Raw genomic sequence first — 19,327 nt, 5'->3', positions numbered from 1 at the left:
TACTACACAACTTGGATTTACTCAGACAACTCTGATATTACTTGACTTTGACAATACAAAATGCATGAGGAAATCTGAGCAATTTTTTGTTTCATTTCATGCAGGGAATTGTGTTTGGCAATATCTAAGCAAATCATTTCCTCCTGGATTTCTAAGGCCATTTTTTTATTATTCTTTTCATGGCAAGGAGCTTTCTTCTTCTGTTCATGCTGATTCTACCAGCACAGTAGCCTAATCTGGTGCTTTTTTCAAGATTCGGGATACTAGGTCCATATTAGAAGCCACACTTGTACCAGACATTACAAGTTGGATGTCATTTCCAAGGCTAGAACAGGTATCCTTCATAGGTTTGTGGAGGGCTTTTCTTTCCCTTCCTTATTGCATACTTTCCAGTACCTTTTGTTCTCTCCCAAGAGTAAAGAATGCTGCAACACTGATAAGAAAGGACATAGTACAGTTGTGTAAAATATTACCATAACAGTAGATGTCCTATTCTCACTATTGTAGTTTTCTATCCCTCCCTTCTGCTCCCTATTATTTTCTGTTGCCAAACTTCTGGCCAAGGGTCCCTCTTTCATTGTTGTATCCTTCGGCTTCCCTTCCTCTTTAGGCATGTTATTGCTTTCTGTGTGGTAATTCAGCGTCTCCTAGGACACTTCAGTTCTGAGGATTAGGCGTACATATGTCATGTATGTACCTTATACCTTGCACATAGGACATGCCTCAGACCTGAAAAAAACTGAAGGATGTAAAGGCTTTGCTGTACTGGCAGGACATAATCTATCTTTGGCAGGATACCCCAAGGGTAAACAATACTGTAACAGAGAGAAGTAGGACATCTACTGTTATGGTAAGATCTTACACACCTGTACTGTCAGAAATCATCTTTTCTGGTTTTTATCTTTGTTACAGACTGGTTTGTGATAGTCTCCTATCATACATGTTGACATATTCACCATCGGAAGCTTTTTGTCTTCAGACATTTTCCCTACTCTTGCTACTCTCTGCTTTTCTTATATCATATACTACCAGTCTTCCTAGTATAACTGCTATTATGTCCATTGTTTTTGCTTCCTCGCTTCTTATTGTAACTTTTATGCCTGTTCACATCTCATTTTCTACCAACCAAAAATGTTTCTTCCCATTACAGCTGCAATTCTCTCTTGTGTCTTTTATTGTATTTTTTATCTAACAAGCGTATAATGCCCATGTTTATTTTTACACTGTTCTGTTGCTGTCAAGCCTCTAATTTCATTTCTAATACTGTTTACATTTACTGTTAGCAGTGAAACATTAGATACTGTGGTGGTGGTGCTGCGGTAGTGTTGTCACCTCACAGTAAGACGTCCTGTTCGATTCTCAGCTAAAGTGTCTTCTGTGTGGAGACATGCGTGAATGGGCGTACCTTCGTTAAAGGTTGTGCATCAGGGCCAGCAACTCGGCATGTAAAAATCTACTGCCAATCATTAGCGGATCGGAGTTCCACTGTCGCAACCCCTAACCGGGAAAAGCCGAAAGAGACAACAACAACAACAAGTGAAACATTATCCTTTTCCTTCATCCTTTGTGGTTGCAAACTTTATTTTTATTTTTCTCCTTCTCACTCTTTCCCAGTGAATTTTACTTTTATTCCTGCTGGTTTCCTTCACCTGTTTCTGTAGTCCCTTAATTTCCCTTATCACTCCCTACTGTATTAATTTCATCTTGTATCTGGACTTCCATATTTTTTGTTATTATGTCAGTATTCCGTATTACATCTTCATCCACCACTGTTTCATTCTCTTCCTCATTCCGCACCCCCACCCTCTGTAGCTGCACCATCTTGCTCAGGCTGTTTTTTATCGAAAAATGCTTTGCTTTCTTTTGCCTTTCTTTATGGAATCCATCCAAAAATAACCTAAATCATTATATTTCCTACACCTAGCTAACAATTCCTAACTGTTTAACTTGTTTCTGCACATTGACTGTATCTTTTTGCATTCTTGCACTAAGTGATCTTCATTCTCCATAATAAAACTATGTTTTTGGCCACCCTCACTATGTTACACTACCTCTTTTTCCATTTTGTTGATCACATTTGAAGCATATTTACCCTTCCCTTCCTTTCACACATATTTAAAGCTACCCAAGCCTCTCTCCACATCCATACACTTCTTGCATCATAAACTTTTTTTAATTTAGCGCACATTGATATATTCAGTTAGAAAATACATTTTCAGTTTAGTCCCTTGATTGTCAGATTGTCCTAAGTTGTGCAGTCAATTGCACTGCTAAATTCTGAAAAATGTATTCTTTCCATGAGATGGTAAATTTTTTTCCACTTCACACACACACACACATCTTGCAGTTTAAACCCCAGTGGTACAATTATCCTGCCAAGTACTTTATATCTGTCTGGCTTCTCATTATTTTTAATCTTAATTCTTTCCACTTGCCATTTTATTTTAGTCGGTTGTCCTTCTTGTGTTTTCCTGCTTGTTTTAGTATTTCCAGTCTGGATTTAGTCTCGTTTTACTGCTTCTGCAAAAGTTAATCTTTAAGATGGTTTCTTGTTGAAGCCCGTTTCCCAGTACATGCCCTTAAAGCTAGTTTCTCCACTAGTCAAACATGCACCAGATACCTGACTTCCTTCTCTGATTCCATGGCAGTGATCTGCTCTCTCAGCAAACACTCTTTCTACCATGTCACCCCATTGTACAGCATTACCATTTTCTGTATTACCCTGAGTCATTAAATCTGTGTAACTATACCTCCTGCTTGCAGTGTTGTCACCACAACTTCCTCATGAGTTGCAATCACAATCACAAAACTTTCAATATTTTCTTGCTCATTTCACTATCAGCATTATGATCCCGTCTCTCCTCCATCTTGGAAGTCTTCCTTACTCCAGTAGTTCCCCTCTGGTACCATCTAGCAGGTCCAAAGAGTAGGGAAACTTCCCTGGAACCCTGGCCAAATTCCTGTAGTCAGCATGAATACCACCCCCGGTTTCTCCTGAAACAAGGCTATTGGTCTAGTAAGATTAACCCCGACAATGTAAATAAAAATAAATATGTCCAAGAAAAGTGAACAACATTACAAGCAAGTTAGTTTGTCATTGATTTACCTGTTCATGGATTAAAAAATTGTCTCTAAAGGCTAATTGACCTGTACTGTAAAGATACTGGTTGAAGAACTTTACCCACTCCTGTGACCCTATTCCCATCCACTCCTTCCCTACCCAGACATGGTTGTGGAGTTTTCTGTTAATATAATTGCAGTTCCATTCAGTCCTCATCAGTAATCATGAGGCAGATTTATAGGACTTGTCTACCATCCAGGGATTTCTGCAGAAAAACATCCTCTTACTTTAGGTGAGGCATTGCATGGCAATGTAACCTCTCAACTGTCCTTGATTTTCAAGGACATAAGTTCATAGGTGTGTACTAAGCCAATGACCAAGAGGGCCTTTTTAAGCCTAGTCATGCATCCCAAATCTCTGACTAGTTCTTGTACCCTTGATAAGTGTAAGCAGGGCTTGGGAGGTGAAACATTTACAAGCAGGGTCCTGGAAGATGAAACGTTTACAGGCTGCCTGTGTCCATTACAGACATAGGTGCCATGCCAGGGATGAATTTCCTGTTGCCAATCTAATTGTCCAATTTGCACTTAAATTGGGTTAGTAAAGAGCTCTGCTTCACATGGACGGGGTGCCTGCTCCAGAGAAGGGGTAGTCTCTAGGATACATACCTGTCTCTCCAGCAGGTGCTATTGATATCACAGGAAAAGTTTTAAGTCTTTAGAATGGGTAATTTTGTGCTGTGCTGTCTTGTAGGTATGCTAGTAGTCCATCAGGGTGGGGTCTGATAATGCTTTGTATGCCAGACATAGATCTCCCCTCAACAACCTGTGAAAGACAGACTGCAATGATACGGCCTTGAAGAGGTTTGCATAGGACATACTTGTGCCCTGTATTCATTTAGTGAGGCACCTCTGTGGATGTTCCAACTGTTAGATGTGCCTGGTTAGGTACATACCAAAGGTGGCATTGTACTCAGTGATAGGTTTGTAGAATGCTGAATACAGTGGAACAGTGACTTCCTTGGACCTAGATGCTATATTTTTGTTTATAAGTTGCACAGCATAGAATGATTTCCATACTACTGTAGACATGTGATGGTCAAAGGCTAGATTACTGTCTGTGTGTCCTCTTGTCCCTGACTACTGGGTCAAATCTTATGGGTGTGTTGTCAATATGATAGTTACCAGGGATGGATGACTTCCTGAAGGGTACCATTATGCATTTCTTGGCATTTAATTTTAGTCCGTGGCTTTGACGCCTGTTATTTGTCTGTATCAGCCCTTCCTGAAGAAAATTTGTGTTATTAAAGGATTCTGTGACTGCTACTAATTTGCAATCATCTGCAAATGTAGTCAGCCAAAGGCCACTGATATTGGCCTTGACTTCAGAAAAGTAACTACCAAAAAGGAGTGGTCCCAGGATCTATTCCTGAAGGACTGTTCTTGTGAATGGACTCTTTGTAGAGGCAGACTCACCAGTTCCAACTTCCTGGATCCTATCTGTGAGCCAACTGGCTATCCACCAGGTGACATTTATTAATTGATTTATTTATTTATTAACATTTGATTACTGAGAAAATCTGACAGGGTAGAAGCCCATTTTCAGTGGAGGCCCGGAGAGAAAAGCTCATAAGGGGTTTATTCTTAACCTCTTGAGATTGTCAACAATGCCTGAGTGAGGTATTGTGTCGAATGCCTTGGGCAGGTCAACTTAGGCAGTGCTAACCATTTTGCCCTCATCCATTGCTTTGATGACCTTCTCGAAGAAATCTACCAAGTTGACTAGACATGACCTGCCCTTGATAAAACCATATTGGGCTAGGTTCAATGTCTGGAGGTTTCCTATGTTATTACTGATCATTTCCATGATAATTCTTTCCATGGCTTTGCATATGTGACTAGTGAGACTTGCGGGTCTGTAGTTTCCAGGATTTGTAGATGGCCCACCTTTGTGTAGAGGTATGATAGTTACTGTTCTCCATTCTTGAGGTACAAAGCCTGTTTGGAGGCTACAGTTAAATAGCAATTCCAGAAAGCCTGATAGGTCATGTTTCATGCTGGGCATACTGGGATATTGTCTGGGCCATTTCCTGCAGTGTTCTTGGCCATAGAGAGAGCATTAAAGACCTGTTCCCTAGTGATAGTAGGGGAAGTTATATTTGATGGTATTTCCTGAATGGAGGTTGGGGGGGGGGAGAGTGGTAAAGTTGGAGCTGAATTTGTCAAACAGTAAGTTTGCTATATCTTCTGACTCGATATAGGAGTTCCACACACAACTATGTATTGGCTTTGAGATTGTGGAGATAAAGAATGCCTTGTGGTTGTCCTTGGCCTGGGAGGCCAAATTTACCTTATATTTGGCCTTGGTTGACCTTATTTGTCCTCTTGAGTTGTCTGTTTAGTTTGAAAGTGTTTTTCTCCTGCTGGGTGCTATACCACTTAATTGTTGCCATGTTTTTTTTTTCCTTCTGTTATACAGCCTATTGATGTTATAATTCCACCAGTGTGGCTTGCTTTTTTTGAGTTCTGTACTTCTTCCTGGTGGGTAAGTTTCAAATCCTGCACCCTTGCCACAGGAAGCAGCTCATTAACATGTGGGAGCTTTAGTCTTCTAAATGCCAGAAAAGCCCTAGTTTCGACTCAGTTTTTATCTCTGTCCCTTCCAGTCCTTCCTAACATTGGTGACTTGAAGAAAAGGCAGTGAATTACACTTAATAAATAATATTATTTTACCTCAGAAAATGCATATTAACTCATATTCTCTTATTAGGGCAGTGTCTCAAGTTAACAGTACTAATATTTTAAAAATGTCCCTGGTTATTTCTGGATTTGTTCCTGATTCTGTTGAGATTTGTCCTTGACTTATCGAGAGTTATACATAGCTATTATGCAAGGAGTGACCAACGTGAGCAGTCGCTTTAGTCAGCCAATGAAATGATAACACTCTACAAACACCCATTTTTAACACTCTATTCATTTCCAAACTGACAGATCCTCATAGTCACTGTGCATGTTTTTTAACTAAATGAATATTGATTTACATTTACTTTACAAATAACGCAGCAGCCAGAGTGAAGGTTCTCATTTACTTACCTTGTAAATGTTACACTGATATGCCCCAGAGGGGCATGTACACACACACTGTCAGTAACAAAGATGCACACACAAAGTAGCATGGTTGCACCCCACAAGCTATATAACATGAAAAGTGAATAGCATAAATCAGAAATGTAGAAACTGAATATAACTATGCAAAATATACAGATTAAATAAAAGCAGCTTCCTTTCTGAGCAACAAAAAATAAAAGAAATAGTGTAAACTCATTACATATTTTGGCAAGGCATAATATATATGTTCTGACTGGATGTTCAGAAAAGATGTAGAGGTGGGAACTGCAAGAAACAGAAGGCTTACTGAAGCACGCATCTTACTACTTGAATCACATGTCTGTGAACTTAGATATATGGGAGTAAAATAAGTACATTGTTAGCCTGAATACTCTATAAATTTAGAAAGGAAAATAGGGTAACAAGAGCCCCTGATCTTCATGAAAGAAGTGATGATTAACATTACATAACCTGTGCAAATTAATATAAGAAAAGGAATAGAGAAGTACTGCATGAGGGGACCTGGTGGAGTAACAGCCAAGCTTGGCAAGGTAAATAAAGAAACTGGCCAGTCGTAAATATGGTACATTACCAAACTTGTTAATAAGGTCACTGATCACAGGAATCAGTGGGGTGAGCTGTGCTGTGTGTGTGGCAATTTAAAATAAAGTTGGACTGCCACTTGCTACTGGCTTCCCAGATTGATAGGCTCTACTCCACCACCAGCAGTAAATTCTTCATCCCATGACCCAGTTTGCTGGTTTGGAAAACTATGCCTTTACCTAAATAGCGCATTTTGCAGTCCATTCAGCTTCACAGTCATTGGCCTAATTTGCATGGAGCATCTCACTCCTGTTGGTTCCCTCAGTCACTTTATGTAGTGCTTATTGAGCAGAAAAAAATAACCATTGGCATTTTTTTTTAATTTTATGTTTAGCAATATTTTAAATTAAAGAGATCTGAAACATTTCATTTTCTTTATATGGGCAGCTGTAAACCAGAATTAATAAATCAAGGCCTGTTAGTTTCCTGAAGGAATTAGCAAAATATTTTAAAGCACATGATTTTAATGTGAACATGGTTCAAGGTGTTCAGTTTGGGGGGGTCAAATAAAAATCTGAAGACTCTCCATTCTCTTAATGAAATGTTTTTAATGATGGACAAGGGGAAACCTCAGTGTTATGTACTGCTTGTAAATCTGGTAGAAGAATTTGATCATTTGAAATTAATGATGATTTTAGAAATGTTAAGTACATGCATGACATCATTACTCTCCATTAAAATTTAAGTCAATAGAGTGCTGTTGATGCATCTATTGATTATTTAATATTTGAGGCATGAACATCTGCTCAGTTTTTTTCATCTAAAACAGGCTGGTCCTTCCCTCGAACTGCAGAATAATATCTGACACAAATACAGTAAATAAAACTGAGCCTGAACTGGAATCCAAGAGTAGTCTGGAGTTTCCCAGCTTTTCACAGACAGTTTCTCCACTGTCACAGTCTTCTGCTCTTTCAGCCAGTGTTTTATCTATAAAAAGCACCATCTTCTTTTGGTCTCAGTCAGTTTGCTGTTTACCTCATCATTTTGGGTTCTGCCTTCATACATTGTAATTCACCAGTAACTTCCCTGTGTGGTACAGAAAACAAAGACCATATTAAAGTCCATGCACACCACATCCAAAAGATTTCCTTAGCCGCTTTCTTTGTAAGTGAAGCTAACAGTTTCATAAATATCATAATTCCTGGCTTTCTTCTAAAGACTGCTTTATGCAGGAAAACATTAGTTGCCATCTTCCATCCTCCAGTCTTTATGCTCATGGGAATATAGAAACAGTGCAAAGCAATCACTCACTAGTCCCATAAAATGCCAAGCTATGTACATCTTTATGTAGGCATGCTTAGGCATTTGTGCTTCCATTTTCAAACACTTAATACTGCTCAGCTAACAAACTGAGCAGAGCTGTACATAACAATCCTGGTGTAAATGTCTGTTTGCTCATCCAGTCAAGTCATCAAGACCACCCTTAAATGTAGTCAGTCAAATTTTGACACGTGGAAACTTATTCCGTAGCCTAGGAATGCACTGAGTTAGAAATATATCTCTTCAGTGAGTCTTATTTGTTGGTGCAGATTTAGGTCTCTGCTGCAGGTGTTTATAGAGCCACTGGTTTTGCAAAGAATCTGAAGGTCAAATAGGCTGGGTCTTTTATGGCTAGAAAAGTGAGACACAGGTCACATTGACACAGTCTGCATGTAGGAATTAAAGCCTTTGATTTTCTTGATAATGCATCTTTGGGTCTTTCAAGTTTTAGTAATGTACTTGGATTTATTCATACCAAATGGGCATTGTATTCAGTGATCGGTCTAATAAGAGCAGAGTACAGAGACAGGATGATTTATTTGGATCTTGAAGCTATTTCCTTGGGAATTAACTGGGCCATATAGAAGGATTTCCTAGCTATGGTGAAAGCATTGACTGAATTAGAGAGAATTGTCCACATAAGTACCCATGTCTCTTATGACCATGTTTGTCTGAAGTAGGGTACCATTTATATCATATGAGGTGGAAAGTTTTTTTTTTTGTTTTGCCAAATGCTACCATGCTGCACTATTTAGCATTTAACTTGAGACTGTTTTCAGTACAACAGTTATGTGTATATTCCAGCCCTTGCTGGAGCCTGGTTAGTGTTATCCACTGAGCAGAAAACAATCAGAAGACAGTGCCTGGCTTGCACTTAGCAGACTTGGTCACCGCACTTCTGGGATATTGAAATGGATGTCTGCAAAGTAAATGCCAAACAGCAGAGGATACAGCACTTACCTCTGTGTGATCTAACTACTTACAATTTTATTTTCCAAAAGGACACCAGCAACTTTCACAACCTGGGATCTGATGGATAGCTAGTTTGCAATGTAGAAATGTCAAAGAATAGTTTGTACTCAAGTTGTTTTCTTGTTTGAGCACCCCTGGATTAGAGGAATAAGGAGCAGGTAATCCTCTTGATTAAAAAAAAATCTTCATTGGTGGACAGACGAGTGCAATTGTCAGCAATGTAACTCTACAAATGGTTTCAGTAGCTTCTTATAGGTACAGTTCTACATTTTTAGGTCAACATTTTGTAAGTTATCCTTTTCAATGTTCAGTGTTCTCAATACAAGCTTGTTGCTTTGACAAGCCTTCAAAGAGCTTGCCACAAAAAATAAATAAATAAATAAATAAATACTCTTAATACCCAACCAGTGATCCAAGTTCCTAATACTTAATGAAATATTAATCCCCTACATACAAACTCCACTGTAAAATAAGTTACATCACACAGATGATCTGCAAGTCATTAACTATAGTCATCATTTCTAGTATTTACTAGATGTTTCTTCCTATGAATTCCCACACTTTCACCAAAATTCTGATCATTAACACATTTAGAGATGTTTATCAAATCACCACTAACTAGTCTGTGTTTAATGGAACATAATGATAATGACATCAGCCTGCTTTTATAATTCGGGCACCTCATACCTGCTATCCTCCTTGTAAAATGTTTTCCTTTCTTTTCAGTCCACATGGATGAACACTGTTATACATACAAACAGAACCACAGTACTCACTTACTGGCCTAATTATAGTTTTATAAATAAGAAGTAAATTCAGCCCGACCTACTAGCAACAGTCCTAAAGTCATTACTCATTCCATGGTAACGTTAATACCTTCAACAAATGTGATTCAAAACTGAGAGTATTATCAGTTCTGACCCTTAGATCCCCAATAACCTTCATCAGTACTTGAATTGGACATAAGACAGGTCTTTCTCATAATTCAACTTAATTTTATTAGACATCGCCCATGAATATAAATTATCTAAATAAGTTTGAAAACGGAATTGATCAGATATACTATACCTGAGATTGTGTTGCCAGTGCATGCATTGTCATAGATAGCCCATGCTGTTTAACCTTAAATGAACTTAAGATTACAGAGATCATACCCACATAAAGATTTCTGTGTCTTAAAAGTAAATGCCAAAAGAGTAAACTGAAAGAATACTGTGATTATTAGAGAATTTATACTGTAGTTTTATTTGAATGCAACAAGTCAAGAATCCGTTTCCTTGATTATTTGCTATTCATATGACTACATAAACCAGATACTATGCCAGATTTCCATTTTCAAAATTGGCTTTCTATTTAAGAGGAGGTTTTAAAGTCCTCAAGTAAACTAAGGATGGTGGATTGACAGGAACGGTTGCTTAATATTCCTCCTCAGCCCTAGCCCCAGTATTCATAATTTTTAGGTATGTAAAAAGAGTACCTAGTGAATTCTTTGTAATAACATTACTGCCAAATACAACTCCAGTTTATTCTGAGTAACCCTGATAACCAATCAAAGAAAGTTCAGTCAAATGGGAGACAACAGAAGTGAATCATGGGTGTATGGTTTATGACATTCTTCATTCCATTCACTAGCCTGCTTCAGGGGTGCTTGTCAGACTCCTTCAGTTGCCAGCCATTTGCAAACAATATAGACTTCTGTAGAAAATTACACTAATTCATGGTATCATCAGTCACATTTCCATTATACCCTGGTGTCTGATCCCCCCCCCCCCATTCCTTAGTCATCTTACCCTTGGTATTGTATGTGTGCATGTATGTGTTTATTTACATGTAGTCACTAAAATAGCTAATCTAATGAATAATTTGTCAAGAGGTTGACATTGATATGGGGTACTCATTTTATTAGTGATACCAACTGCAGTGCTGCTTATACAATTACTGTTCTATAACTGCCAAAACATCAATTTTTAATTAAAAATGAACATGTTATCTTTTGCTTTGGTGAGGACACGGTGCTTGGTCTAATGAATAACTTTTTTTTTAATTTCCAGTACATTCCAAGATGACTTCTTTATTATACATGAGCAAGAGTATGACAGTTTACTTGAATCAATTTTCAAAACAGAGTTTATCAGTCTTTTATCAAAGCACTTTGAAGAAAAAGCCCAAAGAAAACTACCTCTTAAATTTAGCAATACGTAAGTGCTGCTGTTTGAGATTTTTTTTAACTTGACTGCTTTAACAAGATTGTTTTAATATATATGCATATTTTATAACATTGCTTTAAAATTCTGAATTAACACTTTTGGGAATTGTTTATTTATTCAACCTAAATAAAACTCAGTTGTATTGGGTTTGCCACCTGTCCCTCTTTTTCCAGGACAAAACCTACACAGACGTTTCCTAATGTGGAAAACAAATGCAAAACATAGCAAATGTTATCAGCTTATAGAAAATAAAAACTTTCTTTCAATATTGCTTAGAGCTATGATGCTATATCACAGTAATATGAAATTGTAAATACTGCTAGTCTGTTCAGTTGAAAATAAAAACAAGTCATGTGCATTGGTTTCACATGTGGGTTGTACTGCAGAGTCTTGTATTTCAAAAAGAAACATTCCATTTTAGGCCTATCAAAAGGTAGAAAGTGCCTGTCTTTACTGTGATAATTTGCCCCCAACATAAAATTTTCTAGCTGTTTATTTGGGTCTATATTAAATCAGCGAAAGCTTAAAATAGCAAACGCTGATTTATCGACCCTTTAAGAGCAAAAGCTGACAATCCCAAAGGCACAGAACAGCGATTTTTTTTCCCAGGGATAAAAAATTGTTGGGCTGTTTTCAGTACTCTGCCATTTCCTCCACTGTGGTGTGATCTTAGAGTTGGTATATTTAAGTAGGGGGCTGTGGGGGACAAGGACACCCACTTTTTGTATTTTTAACTTTTTTTTTTTTTTTTTTGTGGACCACCAGGGAAAAAAATCGCTGTTTGTGTCTTTGAGATTGTCAGCTTTCACTCTTAAAGGGTCGATAAATCAATGTTCGCTATTTTAAGTGTTCGCTGATTTAACATAGCCCCGCTTTTCCAGGTGTCTTACCAGCTCTGAATATTTCAGGCTTTCTCCAGGTTTTTACTAAATTTGGATTTTAAAATTGTTCTCTATCTTTAAATAAAAAATACAAATGACTCATGGGCTTTTTTAAGATTACAAAATGTTGTTTAACCAGCCATCTAAACTTTCTTGTAAGAAATAATAAAACTATGACATCTCTGATTCTTTTGATGTCCTTAGCATTTTTCATGTTCCTTTAAGAGTATATTATCAAAGCAATCATTTTTTTCTCTTGGAATTTTATCTAGGATGTGCACAGTATCACGACTATAGGCAGAAGTATGCCACTGGAGATTAAATCAGTGTTTGTTTTCTGTGTTACTTCTGTAGTCTACCAGTAGATGTTTTGAGTAATAGGATCATAGCTGCAGGACTCATACTATAGGTTGGATAAGTCAGAGTTGGACTGTAGTCCTCAAGGTAGGTCTTTCTAAGCAAGCAAGCAGCTACACTAGTATGCAGCTGCAAGACTGTGCCACAATTGTTAGAGCAAGCCCAGCTGTAATAAGGAGTAGCTGTACAGTCATCATTACTGTCTACCAACAGCTGGCCTAAAGGATGGCTACAGGAGCCTAGAAAACCTGAAACAAGACAAGAAAGCAGACACCAAATCTACACCTATTAGAAATTGTTGTCCCCAGAAAGCTACACTTCTATAAACATTCTGTCGCCAGTCTAAAATAATTGTGCAAATTACCATCAGACACATGACATGTACAAGTCTAAGGGCCAAAGAGAGGGAGCATTCTGCAGTTGTTACAGTGAATATGCTCAACCTAGCTGCACCACGTTCATCACAAGTTGCATGGCTGCAAGATTTATAACATGGTAGGATGTGCACCAAGCGGTGTGCTGTCATACCTCAGCTACAGGTAGATGGTCTGTTATGTGCCCCACAGGAGAGCTAAAACAGTTCCTACACTTAGATTAGCCATTGAGCTTGCAATTCTGGGGTTAATGTGTGACTGAATGTACAAACAACATGAAAAAGTGAGTAAAACAATAACACTGATACACTGACCAGCAAAGTGTATGTAAAATCTGGCTATATTCAGCATTGTTAAAATATACGATGGATACACTAGCATCTCAGCTCAGTTGCCTCATAATTGTCTCCAACCTCTGATAAAGGAGAAAATCTAGTTACAAAGTATATTTTCTCTCTGTAATTGTTGGTCTGTCCTTGTGGATACTTCCATATCTTCAACTATTGAATATCCTCATTTTCATGTCCCCTAAAACACACTTCTTTGCTTTGCCAACCTGTCCTTTAGTACAACCCCACAGCCTTTAACCTATTTTCCTACTTCATTTAGCTCTTTCACCCTCAATTCTGCATCAGAGTTATTATCAGAAATCCTTTTGAACTCCCCATAAAGTAAGGAATCTAAGAAATGCTTTGGGTGCATACTAGTGGCATGCAAAAAGTTGTTCAAGCTGTCTGTTTTTTAAAGCGTTTAAATTTCATAGTTGTCCCTTCCACATAAAGAGTGATATCAAGAAAATGAATACTTCTTTTGCCCAACTAATATGCAAACTTCAGACCATGGGTGTTGTTGTTAAGGGCCTCAAAAAATTCCAAAATGGTTAAACGTTATGGGCAATCCACTTGCATTTTCATCCAATGATGGCAGTGGAACTGTTATGGATACTTCGATTCCAGCTCCATTTGCAACTAACATTCTTTTTTATGATTTCAACACTTGAATGTAAAACTCAGCATTGCAAACATTTACAATGGCAGAGACTAAGCTTTGAAATAGATTTGAAGCAGCAACTAGTACCATGTGGGCTAAGAATTTTGAAAATTCCCACTATTGATAAACAATTAGATAATTGCACAGAGCCTGGAGTAACTTAATTTTGTTCAGTTGCTCTTGTTGTGGTGCATGAATGACAGAAAAGTTTACTTTGACTGTGACATTATGGGAATTGTTATCCAGAACTCTTATAGAATTTGCAGTAATCAAAAATACAGGTGATTCTTGACTATATGACTTTGATGAATACATTTTTAAACCTTAGCAAAATAAAAGTAGTCCACGGGTAAACATAATGCCATAGTAATATAGGCCAAACAATAAAATCAGATACTTATAGTAAAACGAAGCACAGCAAGCATATAAAATAAACCAAATCGTACTTTATTTAGGTAAGTGCTTTCACCACATCAGCATGGCTTCTTCAGACCTTAATAACATACACACGTTCAGTGTCCACTTATAAAATGTTACAAATGAAAACATCCAATGAAACATCTTCTCCCCCTATTCATTGGTGACATCATCATTCAAACTATCTTTAAAGACATACCATGCTTCTTATAAAAACTTAAACGTTTGAGTACTCCATCACAACGTTTAAAGCGTGCCTAAACTCACAAGTAGAAATCACCTAGGTAAGCCTCTAGCTTTGAGTATAGGTTTAATAGAAGCCACTTCATTAAGCCCAGCTCCGTTATCTGCCCTAAATCTTAAAATCCATCTCAATTCTGCCCCTTCGGTCTTATTTTCCACATTACCCAATCTGGCTGTTTCCTGTATAACTTCAGTCACCCTAAATTTAAAATTATGTTCCAATCTTATGTTCAGGACATATTTAGCATTATTTTGTTACCACTCTTTACACTATATAAGTGTTCTCTTATGTGTTCCCTAAGGGTGTGATCCATATTCCCTATATAGAATCTTTGACAACAAATGCATCTTGCCATATTAACTATATGTTTAGTATTACAATCAGCCCTCACACAAAATCTATAATTCTTGCCCGTATCTGGATGTATGAATTCAACTAAATCCATATCTGTATGCTCACAGTACCTACACTTATCACAAGGATGTGTCCCTTCTCGCATCTTATTTATTTGTTTAAACCTACCTGGATAGCATAATAATTTTTTCATAGATTGACAATTTTTATAGCAACAACTTGGATTTGTTCCCAGCAATTTGGCAATCTTCTTATCTGTTAAAATAATTGAAGGTATGTTGTTGCAACCTGTAGTTTCTGCCTCAAATGAATTTATTTCAGCTGAAGTTGATATTTTAAATGTTAATAATGTCAGAGTTTCCACATCTTCTTGCACCTATTCTGCAGCATTCTTTTCAGAAGGTGCATCAACAAATGTATAGGAAAGGAAAGGGGGAAAATCAGAAGTTGTTAACACACAGTATGACACACAATACCAGTAACTGTTAACATTCTTGTGTAACATCTCCACTTTAGAATTAAATGATCATGAACTGAACATTTTGGAGAAATGTTTGTCCTTTATACCAGTACAGAAAATTGATATTGTGGAAATATCGACCGAGTTACAATTATGTGCTCATAATTTGAGTTTGAAACTATTTCCTGCTAATGTAAATTAATTAAGGACTGCAGCTATTTTTAAGAAGCTGAGTACATTTGTACCAGTTCACCCTTCTCTTGGTTTAGCTTTCTTGAATAAGTATGATCTAGACGTCTACTGTTTACATCAATGTAAGAAAAATGCAAAATTTTAGAATTTGAATGGAAGCCAATGTCTAGCTTTAAATTTGCATGTCTAACGAAAGTATTACAATATGCCCTGCTGATAAGGGTGGGGTAGATGTAATAATGGATAGTAATAAATATCATGATAATATGTGTGATATGTTAAATGATGTTTCTACCTATGCAACTCTGTTGAAGAATGAAGTTGATTTGACTATTTCTAAGGTCAAATTAACCATTTATGACTTGAGTATAAATTCATGTATTACATCAGATTTATTTGAGTATTTTTCAATGCTGGAACCTATGCTACCACTTATATATGGTCTACCTAAAACCCATAAAGATCTTTTTAGCCCTCCTATGCCCCTGTTGTATCAGGACATGGATGGCTAGTTGAACCTATTTCAATTTATTTAGTGACAGTGTTGAAACCATATCTTGATGCTTTTGAACATGTAATTGATGCATGTGATTTTTCGAGAACTCAGTAGGTGGTATAGGCCTACCACTTATTCATTTGTTACACTTGATGTCAAGTCTTAATTCACATCTATTCCTTATGACGAAGGTGTTTCTTTGACTAGAAACATAGATGGAAATGTAAACAATTCTAATAGATTTATCAATACCACCTGTACTCTACTTGAGTTGGTATTGGAAAATAACTTATTTTGTTGTAATAATGAAGTTTTATTTCTAAAAGGGGACTAGCAGTCGGGACCTCTGTAGCTAATATGTATGTTAACCTCATTATGTTTGATTGGGAGCAGAATTTTTGTATTCACAAATAATGAATTTACTAAATATATTTTATAGTATGCAAGGGTTGTGAATGATATTTTTGTGATATAGGTTTCCAATGCAGATGACCTTGAACATTTTATACAATATCATAACTCTAGCACATATTTTCTAACACTTGAACCCAACTTTTCATATGATAATATTAATATTCTTAGCAATGCAACTATATATAAATGAACAAAGATCATAGGATCATAGGAGGTTACTAGGCTAATGGCCTTGGAGCCCTTACAAGCCTAGCCAAGAGTTTATCCCCAGAAAAGAAACCCCAGTCAGCACCTGTCACCCCTGTCAATGAGGGACAAAGGTGAAACCCCTGTGACAAATTTATGGTTTCCATCCACTCATCAAGGTTGCATTTGAAGAGGGTCAATGAGGTACTTTGTTTGATGTGTATGAGAAGTCTATTCCAGAGACAGGGCAGCCTCTGGGAGAGAAACCTGTCTCTCCAGCAGGTTTTGTTGATGTCACATATTAGATTTAGGCCTATCGAGTAGGTAATGGTTGAGATGTTAGACTTAGGATATGGATAATCTCTAGTAGTCCAGGGTCCGATATTGCCTTGTAGGCAAGACACAGATCACCTCTGAGCAAATCTGTATGACACCGAGTAAAGTGATAGTGATTTAACCCTGTCTGCATAGGATAGGTGTTGGAGGCTAGGGATTCTCTTTGTGAGGTATTTCTGTGGCCTTTCCAGTTGGTGCAGGCATTTGGAAAGGTACATACCAAATGGGGCATTGTACTCCATTATAGGTCTAATAATAGAGGAGTAAAGAGAGGTAATAACCTCCTTTTTTCTGGATGCAGTCCCTTTACTTATGAAATGAACCAAGTAAAAGGCTTTTCTGACCACCACCTCCACATGATGGTCGAATGTGAGATTGTTGTCAACCTGAGTATGCAGGACTCTCACCACAGGTTGTGTGCTTAGGGGTGTGCCTGCTTAGGGGTGTGCCATTGATGTGGTAATCAGTAGGGGCCATGTTTTTGCCGAATCGTATGACAAGACACATTTTTGCATTTAACTTAAGGCCATGACTTTGGCACCAGTTATTTGTAGCTGTGAGACCTTCTTGCAGTATGTTAACATCAACTGTGGAGTCAATGACAGCACCCATCTTACAGTCATCTGCAAACTTGGTCAACCACAGGCCTTTTGTCTGGACCTCTGAGAAGTATATGCCAAATAGTATGGGTCCCAGGATAGATCCCTGGGGGAACACCACTAGTGTCAGGTCTGCTGTTGGAGGTGGCAGCACCTACTTTGACCTACTGGGTCTTATCTGTGAGCCAGTTGGCCACCCATCTGACTAGATAGGAATTAACATCAAGTTGTGTTAGCATCTCAATGCTGCCCGAGTGGGGAATTGTGTCAAAGGCCTTGGCCAGGTTAAGTTAAGCTGTATGTACTGACTTTCCCTCATCCAGGGCCTTGGTGACAGTTTCAAAGAGGTCAATTATGTTCAAAAGGCAAGATCTACCCCTGATAAATCTGAATTGGTGGGGCTGAGTGCTTGGAGATTGCCTATGTACTTGTTTATGAGATCCATAATAATACACTCCATGACTTTGCAGTTCAGACTAGTCAAGCTGATGGGGCAATAGTTTTCCAGGTCAGTAGTGGCACCACCTTTGTGCGGAGGAATGACAATGGCAGTTCTCCACTGTGCTGGAATGAAGCCTGTAGTTAGGCTGTGGTTGAATAGGGTGCTCAATGGCAAAGCTAGTTCTTGCTGGAGATTATGCAGAATACAGCCTGGGATAATATCAGATTCCATGGAAGCTGTGTTCTTTGCCTTGGATAGGGCTGACATTAGGCATCCAAGATGACAAGGTCAGTCTTCTATAAGAATTTATAAGAAGTATATTAAAAGGAAGAGTTATTTACAATGCAATAGCATGCATCCAGGATATGTATATGTGTGTATATATTTCACTGAAAGTTATATATGACCTTTTCCCCACTGTAGTGCAACCCTGGAGTTAGTATATATAGTAAGGGGGGTGTGGGGGGCTAGTTTGGATATATATTATGTTCATAAAAGAGTAATTTATTGGAATTGCAAGTATTCGTGTATATACATAGTTCAAAATATTTATAATATATATATTTAAAATATATATATTTCAAAGGGACGGTTTTGTCCTTTATCTAGATTGACATCTGATTACATGTTTTTTGATTTGGAAGCAGTGTTGATGCCTAATCTTTGAAACATGATTATCACTTAGAAGAGAAAAATAAAGCTCTTCCTGAGGTCAAACAGCTTCACAGTTGCAATATGTGTCCATATTTTACAAACAGTACAGATTACTGGTAAGGCTGTTTGTGATGCATACTAACCATATGTTATGATTTTTGCTCACAATTGTAGGTTTATTATTAATATTTTAAAGTATAACTGGTCAATTTTAACAACTTCACAGGATATTTTAAAAATAATTGGACATTTTCCAAGGATAGTGTTTCAAAATAAATCTAATTTGAAGATATAGCTGTGTTATATATCATTTATTTTAAATGTTCTAGCATAATGGACCACACTTTGAAAGATATAAAATTGTAAGTAGAGGCATGTTTCCTTGCTTGAAGTATAATTGATGTCCATATATAGATACTGTTGCTTATTTTTAACATACTGTAACTAAATATAAATATATTTTTTCATCATGCTGACTGTGATACAATGAATTTAGTTTACGATGCTAAGTTCACTGCATGCACACCATTCTGTGGAGGAAAAACTAACAGAAGGTAAGGGACAGAAGAGCTCAGCATTTATATGATAAGAAATGTAAGTTGTACCAGTGCTTTAGCAAAAGATATTAAATTAATGGGTATATCCCATGGTTTTAAGTTTTCCATCTTACAATTGAGTGGAGTGAGGATGGATGATATTGTAAGTAGAACTAAGATTTGTA

At 37.4% G+C, this 19,327-nt stretch overlaps 1 protein-coding gene across 2 annotated transcripts in view; it reads left to right on the top strand.

The window, feature by feature from the left end:
* Nucleotides 1–19,327, top strand: part of MYO1E (myosin IE) — a 1,655,775-nt gene that overhangs the window by 1,485,688 nt on the left and 150,760 nt on the right. For both annotated transcript variants that reach the window (XM_044078573.1, XM_044078572.1), the window contains exon 23: nucleotides 11,055–11,201. In XM_044078573.1, the coding sequence (XP_043934508.1) occupies nucleotides 11,055–11,201 (147 nt within the window). The remainder of the gene's footprint in view (nucleotides 1–11,054; nucleotides 11,202–19,327) is intronic.

The sequence above is a fragment of the Protopterus annectens genome, chromosome 7.part1 (assembly GCF_019279795.1).
Source record: "Protopterus annectens isolate FY-2018-M chromosome 7.part1, PAN1.0, whole genome shotgun sequence".
NCBI lineage: Eukaryota > Metazoa > Chordata > Ceratodontiformes > Protopteridae > Protopterus > Protopterus annectens.
The sequence above is the reverse complement of the archived record's forward strand: the minus strand, read 5'-3'. Positions and strand labels throughout refer to the sequence as shown.